Source organism: Rattus norvegicus, chromosome 12 (genome assembly GCF_021556685.1).
Source record: "Rattus norvegicus strain SHRSP/BbbUtx chromosome 12, alternate assembly SHRSP_T2T, whole genome shotgun sequence".
Classification (NCBI taxonomy): Eukaryota; Metazoa; Chordata; class Mammalia; order Rodentia; family Muridae; genus Rattus; species Rattus norvegicus.
This window is the reverse complement of record NC_141545.1, coordinates 40,279,901-40,289,122: the sequence shown is the minus strand read 5'-3', so window position 1 is coordinate 40,289,122 and position 9,222 is coordinate 40,279,901. Positions and strand designations below refer to the sequence as shown.

At 53.2% G+C, this 9,222-nt stretch overlaps 1 protein-coding gene across 1 annotated transcript in view; it reads left to right on the top strand.

Annotated features, from left to right (window-relative positions):
• Positions 1 to 10: 10 nt before the first annotated feature.
• Positions 11 to 9,222, top strand: part of Bcl7a (BAF chromatin remodeling complex subunit BCL7A) — a 31,934-nt gene continuing 22,722 nt past the window's right edge. Inside the window, 2 exon segments of the mRNA NM_001398956.2 lie at positions 11 to 240; positions 6,927 to 7,008. Of these exon segments, the coding sequence (NP_001385885.1) occupies positions 149 to 240; positions 6,927 to 7,008 (174 nt within the window). The 5' untranslated portion in view covers positions 11 to 148.

Below are 9,222 nucleotides of genomic sequence, written 5' to 3'. Positions count from 1 at the left end.
GCGCGGCGGCACCAGGCTTTGTGTGTGCGCGTATGTGTGTGAGTGTGTGTCTGTGCGCGAGTGAGAGAGCGGGCGAGTGTGGCGAGCAGGACCCGGCGGGCGCGCTCCCCCAGCCTCTCTCTCCTCTCTCTCCCTCCCCGCTAGAACCATGTCGGGCAGGTCGGTTCGAGCCGAGACCAGGAGCCGGGCCAAAGATGATATCAAGAGGGTCATGGCGGCTATCGAGAAAGTGCGCAAATGGTAAGCCGAGGCGCCTGCTCGCTCTCTAGCTCTCCCCGGCTCGCTGCACCGCATCGCGGCCGCCAGCAAGCCGGGACCCAGCGCGCAGAGCGGCGGGGCGCAGCGGCCCCGGGCCCGGAGTTGGCGAGGGCGCGCGGCCGGGGTCACCTGCGCCCCGCGGGGGCTGCGTCCGCTGCCCAGGTGTGCTTGGTGCCGGTCGCCCACCTGGCGCGGCGGCGGAGGCAGTGGCGGTGGCGGTGGCGGCTGCAGCCCGGAGCCCGGAGCTCCGAGCTCGGCTCTCGGGAGAGGGGGGTTCGCAGCCGGCCCCAGAAGCCATTTCGTTTTTTTGTGCAAGTCACATGAAAGCGGCTTCCCGCGCGCCGGGGCCGTGATGCCGGCGGCGGCGGGCAGAGCGCGAGCTCCATTGTGCAGCGCGGAGCGGGCCGCCGTCTCCTCCCGGGGCGGCGCGGCGCCGGTGTCCCCCCAACACACACACACATACGCACACACACTCTCACCCTACGCCCCGACCCGCCCGCAGCTCCCCGCCTCCCAGGCCTCGGCGCCCTCGAGTCTGCGGAGTTTGCAGAGCGCGAGCCGTTTAAATTTAGCGCTTTGGGCAGCCTGGAGCGAGGGCTCCGGGCGAGGAAGGAAGATGGGGGCGAGCGCTAGGAAGGCGGTGGCGCGGCCCGGGCGCGGAGCACCCACGGCTCCCACGCGCTCCGCGCGGCACCCGGAGCTTGGGGAACGCGATGTTTGCAGCCAGAAGCCAAGTCCTGGGCCGTGTCTTGCCTTCTTCTAGCTGGAGCTGGTGTTTGTTTTGCGGAGAGAGCGAGCGACCGTTGTTTTTGTTCTCTGCACTGGGGGAGGAGGAGGGGACCGGGAGATTCGGTGTGGGCCGTGCGTGTTTTTCGAGCTCAAATTAGATCGTGCCCGGCGTGGCCTCGTTATAATTAGTAGGATGGAACATTTTCACGGCCCTCGTCGGGATCTGACTCCGAGGCGGCCCCAGAGACCAGGCCTGAGGCTCCAGTAGTCCACCACCAGGTTGGGTCAGACTTGTTGAAAACTCCCTGCTCCCTGATTTTAACTTTATTACGTTTTTTTTTTCCCACGGCTTCATCTGGGTCCGAGCGGGAGAGGAGCAGCTGCGAGGGTGTCCCCAAGTGTCAGCGGCTGCTGGCTGGACCTGTCCTTTATAGGAACTGGCCAGGCCCCACTGCAGGCTGTTATTTTGGGGGGGTTTCATTTCTTGAGTCACGCCTCTGTTGTTGTTGTCTTTTTTTTTTTAAACACTTCTGGGGGTGCCTGTCTCCGGCTTGATGGTGTCACAAGTTAGCTGTCCTTTCAGAGTGAAACCCAACAAAAAAGGCAAGGAAAAAAATCAATAAAGTCCACGTGCTCCCGGGCCTCCTATGGAAAGGGCTGTCTGCGGATGGCCGGATGCCCGCCGTGGGCTGGGTTTGGCTCCAATGGGACAAAGAATTTTCACAACCGTGAGAAGGGGAGGCTTTCCAAAGTTGAGATCCAAGTCCTGGGTGCCGGGAGCTCCCCTGCTGAGCAGGGCGACTAGTGCCCAACTGGAGCCATTTAAAAATGGCAGAAACAGCTGCAGGCCAAAACACAGGAAAACAGCACAGTAACGGACCCTCTCCTGTGGGACTCTCAAGGGAAGGCTGGGGTGGTAGAGAACTGATATCAGAGCAAGCGTCCCTTCTGTCTGTCACCGGCCTGGACGGTAGAAAGCGGCAGGCTGGCCGGTGTAAGCTGCCTTTCTGGTCCTGGAGCTGTGACAGCTGCCGCTGGGTCTGCCAGCTGCTCTGCAGGGCGGGCAGATGGAGGGATGGGGCTTTCCACCCTGCGGGCCCCAGAGCAGCAGGCCTGGAGACTTCTTCCATCCCAGCGGGTTCACAGCCTGCGGAGCCTGGGAGTGCAGCGGGGGATGTGGCCGCCTTCTTCCCCGTAGTGCATCATGACCTCTAAAGACTTCAGGCTTTTTGGGATCTCCTGCTCGAGTTTCTACTTCTCTTCCTAGCTGTGACCTTGGGCAAAGCATGAAACTCAAGTTCCTTGCTGCTGTCAACTAGGGGACTCGGTGCCCCTTCCCCTTCCAGAACTGCCTAGGACTGGCTAGTCAGGTGGAGTCACTGGAGTACACAGGGGCCCTTGTAAACGCCCTTATGTAAGGTGGACTTTTGTAGAAATTTGGATCTGCTTCCCGGCCCCATCTTACACAGAAATGCAGGGGGCTTCCTTGAGTCACGGGATCTGGTCTTGGCCTGTCTGTACAACAGTGTTGCAATCAACCCTGAAGGCTTTGGGGTTGTTTATTAACTGTGGGCACCAACCATGCATTTCACCACTGGCTAAGGCATGGGGCTGCCATAATTAGCAAAGGAAAATACAGAACACCCAGGTAAATTTGAATTTCAGAAAAATAACAAAGTGATTTAAAAAAAAAAAGTCCCCCCTCCCCCGTATAGTGATGTATGCCTATAACCTTAGCACTTGTAGAGGCAGGAGAATCAGGAGTTCAAGGATAGCCTCAGCTACATACTGAGTTCTGGGCTAGCCTGGTCTACATTCAAGCTTGTCTCAAAAAAAAAGGCAAAAATGAAAATGTCTACTGAGAATATTGCTTTAATGGTAGAATTTGAGCTTAATATGTACAAAGCTCTGGCTGTACACACACACACACACACACACACACACACACACACATACACACATATACAACCCTTTATGTAAGTATAGCCCATGAAATATTTGAGACACATACCAAACAGTTATCCATTTATCTGAAAAACTCAAAATCAGTGAGGAATTCTGTATTTTATTTTACTTATTTATTTCTTTTTTTCGGAGCTGGGGACCGAACCCAGGGCCTTGCGCTTGCTAGGCAAGTGCTCTACCACTGAGCTAAATCCCCAACCCCCTGTATTTTATTTAGAGGAGAGGCGAGGTGTCTGGCATATCATTCAGTCTGAAAGCCTAGGATGGTATTTTTTTTTAATACTCTGATTGGCTAGCCCTACCCTTCCTCTGCCCTGCAGAAGGAGCCAGTGTGAACTATGGCCTCCCCACCCATAGCTGGCGGCTACTCCTCTTCTTTCTGTCTGGTGTCCTGGCAGGGCAGGTTGGTGGGGTGTGAGGTAGCCAGAAGATGACTGAAGAACAACATGGTAGGTCCCTATTGGGTCAGGCTGGGAGGCCCAGTGTGAGTGAGAAAGACAAAGGGAGATCAGAGCTTCGTGGTAGGCATTGGTCCAGGACCTTTCAGCTCTCAGTCCAAGAAGTCCTTTAGCAACTCACATAAGGACAGACTGACTAGTTTGGGGCTTTTCACCCATCCCTAAGAAGTGCCATCTGAGGGGGACTCAGACCTGATTAGGATGAGGTCAGGTCTCCCGGGATGACAAAGACTAACCGTGTAGTGAATTTACAAAGGGATTTAGAGCTCTCTGGAGCCAACAAGGCCCCCTGAGACTCACCGCACCTAGACCCAGTAGAGCACTGGGAGTTTACCTTGGCCTTGAGAATCCGAGATGGACTCTGTAGTTTATAGAGGAGTCCGAGCTGGAGAAGAACTTTGGAGCTGTAGTCTTACATCTGGGACTTCATTTCATCCTTTTATCTCAGGAACACAAGGCAGGAGGTACAGAAGCCAAGCCTGTTGCCATGGGAACAAGCCTTTTTTTTTTTTTTTTTTTTTTTTTTTTTTTTTTGTGGCTAGGTCGAGGTGCAACTTGGTGGTCAAAGTGAACGCCTCCAGGTGGTGAGAGGTGCGGGGGCTGTGGTTGGGGGAGCCAGTGTTAGCCATTGGGAGCAAGCTGTGGCTCCCAGGGGGAATATGGACTGCAGATCATGTTTCCAGAGTACCCCAAAACTGGATTTTTATGGTTTTTCTCTCTCCTTTCTCTCTCTTCTCCTTTGGTAACCCAGTCAACCTTTTAAAGGGTAAACCATGAGGGTAAACCAGACGTGCCTGCCTGCCGGCCACTGGCTTGCCACTCTTGCTGTTAGATGATGGGAACTGTCTCGTTCCCTCAGCATAGGGGTAGCCAGCTGTGTGTGTGTGTTCCCCCACGATGGGCGGCAGCACACGTAGGAGATGTGAGCTGCTGCCCTGAGCCAGGGCCCTTGGAAGAGACAAATCCCAGGTCAGAGGTCAATCCCAAGGTCAGGTCGTACTTCAGTTTTTGAAAGTTCTATTACTTTTTTCTTTTTTGACTTATTTTGTGTGTGGGGTGGGATCATACTCACGTGTGCTAGGACGCACGTGTGGAAGTCTGAGCCCAGCCTGTGGGGGTAGGTCCTCTCCTTCTATCATATCAGTTCTGAGGGTCTAACTCAGGTTATCCGATGTTTTTACCCACCACCTACTGAGCCATCCCACCAGACATCATCATCATCACCACCACCACCACCACCATCATCATCACCACTGTCATCATCACCTTCACCACCATCATCATTATTAATCTCATTGTGTAGTTTAGAGCCACCTGGGATTTAGAATTAGCAATCCTGCCTAAGTCCCTGGGGGTACAGGAATCTCAGGATCTCAAGGTACTAGAATGATGTCCCACCACTCCCAGCTCTCAAGGTCAAGTTCATAACTTTTGCCTCTGTCCCAAAGCCCCCGAGTCAGTGTCCACACTGATAAGAGTGCTGAGTGAAGAGGTCACGGGCTGGGGAAGAAGGAGCGGGTATGTAGTTGGTAGCCCACAATGCCTGATCACTTCAGACATTCGTCCCTGTTCATGTTGGGAGGCCCAGGGCTCCGGCATACTTTCCAACCACTAAGGTACTCTCTAGAATAGACTTTTCTTCTCCGTGGGCAGCAGAATAGTAGACGGCAGACTCTGACGGCAAAACCTGTGTTCACTCTATGTTTTTTCACATGAACTTACCACAGGTATTTACCGCATTGTATTGCCTGTGTGGCCCTGAATGGGGCAAAAGTTTCTGGACTGCCCCTTTCCTCATCTGAACCGTGTGCTCCTCTCTTGTCCTCTTTACTAACCTCAGAGAAAGGAGAGAGAGGAGAGGGGCCTTATAGCTTGGAGGAGCCATCAGGATTCCGTCTCTACCTGTCACTGAGGTTGTTCTGACAGTAGCCGTGTCCCCTCAGGTCCCTCCTGTGTATTCAGAGTAGAGAGTAAAAGATCAGGCCTGTGGCTTATGGGCTCTGTCTGCCCCCAGGAGGCAGGAGAGGGATGGAAGTCTCTATCTTCATTTTGCGCTTCTCCTGCCGGGGGCTCTGGAAAGCAGTCCACTTTGGATTCTCACTGTGAGGTTATGAGTTCACCTCCTCAGGTCTCCCTTCCTCGATCGGTCAAGTGGAGAAGGGGACCCTTGCTGCCACATGTGGTCATGTGAGCATCGGAGTATGTGGGCATGGTGCTTGGCACACAGAAGCAACTACACACGGTCTGTCTCCCTTAACAATGCAAGCCAGGCCGTCGATAACGGGAACGTGGAGGAGACCTGTGGCAGCTTGCGGATAGAAGTGTATGGTTTGGTTATGTGCATGGTTTGGTTATGGTTGTCTCTGAGCGTGCTTGCCACTGCTGTCCTCCCTCCCCCAAAGGCTCAGTGATGACATGGTAGAGACTGTAATCTGTCACGGTATAAATGAGGGGTAGACCATAGGTTAAGTTTGGGTGGAGAAGCCAAGGTCCCCGTGACTGCAGTTCTAGGCAGCAGCGGGACTGTTGTGCTGAACTGAGATTGCAGCCCTGCCTCTCCCTCCAGTCCCCCGAATCAGCTGAGTTACTTGATAGACTCAGTAAGACTTCAAGCTGCCTCCTTAAGATGGCTAAGCTGGAGCCCATACTGTTGGGGTTCAAACCCCAGCCCTGCCCCTGGTTATTCTCCCCCAAGTTGTGTTCGCCCCTGCCCAGGTACTTGGCCTCTAAATATTTAGAGCAAGAAGTGGTGCCATCTAACTGATGTTGGTGGCCATTGTAATAGTCTAGAAAATGGCTGCGGCTTGGCAAGGGCATAATTAATATCTTTTTTCTTAGATTTATTTGTTTATTTTATATATAAGTACACTGTAGGTATCTTCAGACACACCAGAAGAGGGCATCTGATCTCATTACAGATGGTTGTGAGGCACCATGTGGTGGCTGGGATTTGAACCCAGGACCTCTGGAAAGCAGTCAGTGCTCTTAACCACTGAGCCATCTCTCCAGCCCCCACAATTGATATTCTTGATGAACCATTCTGCTGCAAACCTGTCTCTCTCAACTGGGTACTTGACTTCTGTCCTATGGGAGTTTAGAACCCAGGGTTTCTATGGAGATCAGGGATCAGACTTGACTGAAGGACAGGTACAAGGAATCGCCCCCACCAGGCCAGACGCACGCACACACACACACACACACACACACACACACACACACCCATCCCCCTGCACTGTTCTGAATGGAGGCTGCTAGGAGGGTAGGGTGTTTGCTTGCCTTTTGGATCCCCGAAAGGTAGGGAGCACAAAGGTTCCGTTGGCCAAATGACTTTCCCAGGGCCTCGGCTGCCAAGGACGGAGCCGGGATTCCAGCCGTATCTGCGTGATCAAAACTTCTTGTCTCAGCCCCAGGGCTACGTAGTTATCACTTTGTAGCTGTGACCTCTGCCACCCTCTCCCCTTAAGCAGAGTCCTGTACAAAGCCCCCTGGTTATGGGCTCTTCCTCATTCCTTGCAGGGAGAAGAAATGGGTGACCGTTGGCGATACATCCCTACGAATCTACAAGTGGGTTCCTGTGACGGAGCCGAAAGTCGATGACGTGAGTATGTGGGGCAGTTGTGTCATCCTTCCCTACCCGGGGTAGCCTTCCCACTGCAGGGAGAAGAGCTCTGTTGCCAACCACTAGCCTGGGAGCCTAAACTGCTCAGAAAGCACAGAGCCCAGCTGAGGCCTAGAAAGGCCACTGAACCTGTGTCCTCATCGCTCTGTAGTTCTTCCCCAGAACCTGGCCCTCCGTGATAAGAGGAATGTCCCTTGAAAGCTGTCCTCTGTCTTAAGAGCCTCGAAGTCAGCCAGTGGAGACACTTTTATACGGGGCTTACTCTCCCTAGAACCCTGTGCGCTATGGTGTGGGGACCGGCAGTGTTGTACCCAGTCATACCAAGCCTCCTCTTTCAATTCCTGAGCCGCCATCCATCCGCCAGGCCCTGTGCCCATGCTTCAGTCATCTACCTACTTCCTATCTTTTAGAATTTCTGTACAAAGGAAGACATGATCTCTGAGAGGCGCAGAGACGTCGTCTGTCCCGTCTCTCCCACCCCCACCCCCACCCCCCAGTCGTGCAGTGTCTACGTCAGAGTTGCGACCTGGCTCGAGACTTTCTGATTTTGAAAGGCATGTGTTCTCTGCCCCTGGAGAACCTTCTAATGGTCGAGGCTCTTGGAAGAGCAGGAATGAGAGAGCCTGGTAGAGGGAAGCCTGCACCACCCCCGAGGGGGTGGGGGGAGCTATAGGAAGGTTAAGGGATACAAGTGGGACCAAGCTGGGTCTAATGGCCAGAGTGGGCTGTGGTGACCATGCGGTGTTCTGAAGGATACTTGAGAAGTAGCCAATCCACTTCCCACCTAGAGGCCTTTGCACTACCGCCCTTCCTGACTCCGTCCAGGTTACCAACACTTGGCGCTCTTCAGACGAGCTTGGCACAAGGTGGCCATGATTAATGTTCCGGTGTGGGGCAGCAGGTTTCTTAGTAAAGACGGAGACTAAGCTTCCCTTCCAAAGGGCTAGCCTCTCTCTGACCCATCTTCAACAACCTGCCCACTGAGAGTAGGGATTCTAGGTAGGGCTGAGATCACAGGCTCACCTTGGGAGGGCCCAGAACTTACGTGATTGACATCCCTTCCCATTTTGACTTGGGTTTCTGAAGCCACCAAGGCCCCTCTTACCATAAAGGGACTAAGGCTTGGCTTATCCACGTGTAACTGGGCAAGGCAGCTCAAGTCCTCTGAGGCAGTTCCTGGCTCCAGCCCTGGCCTTGGCCTTACACATCATTAGGTGGTGTAGAGATGCTGGCTGCGTCTGAGGAGACATGGCCCCTGCTGTCAAGGAATTTCTAATCTCGTTGGGAGAAGATAATTATAGAATAGCACGAAACAGACCTCGGGGAAGTGCCAAGTGCAATCTGATCAAGGGGAACGTGTAATCTATGGGCTCTGGGAAGGATGGGGCAGCTCCTGGCCGGGCAAAGAGACAAGCCCTGGCTAACCCGTGAGGCTGGGTGTATCAGCTCACTGTGGGAGCCCCCTGCCCTCTCCCCCCTGTGGAGGAGCCATGTCTAGCTTGTGTGGCTTCTGAATGTGCACTATGTTGCCTGGAGAATATGTAACATAGCATGGCCTTCCAGAAAACTCCTTTCACCTCTGAGCCGAGGCAGGAGACTGCTGTTTAATCCCTCTTCCCCCTAGGGCAGATTCCAGGGGCCTACCCCAGACAGCTACGGTAGAATCGCTGACACGGTCAGGCCAGAAATCTGCATGGCGTTCAGGAGGGGTTAACTTTTTATGGTTTTAGAAAACACTCCATTGGGACACAGTTTTATACCATCTTTTGAAAAATTGACATCAGTAGACATCAGTGTTCTTGAAGCCTTCATCCTCCTCCCCCCACAACAGGCAAACGTGTGTCAAAATTCAAATGTTACTTCCGTGTGTGTGTGTGTGTGTGTGTGTGTGTGTGTGTGTGTGTGTGTGTGTACATGTTTGCATGCATGTACCGTGGCACATGAGTGGAAGTCAGGAGACAACTTGTGGGAATCGGCTCTCCACACTATGTGGTTCTAGGGCTGTAACTTAGATCTTCAGGTTTGCAGAGCCATCTCGCCAGCTTCTCTTTATAGAATTATAGATGGGGAAGAACGGACCTGCTAACACAGAAGTGCATGCTTGACTTCCATTTCAATAGATAGATGTGTATATAGATATAGATATATAGATATATAGATACACACACAAAAAATATATGAAATTGACTACGA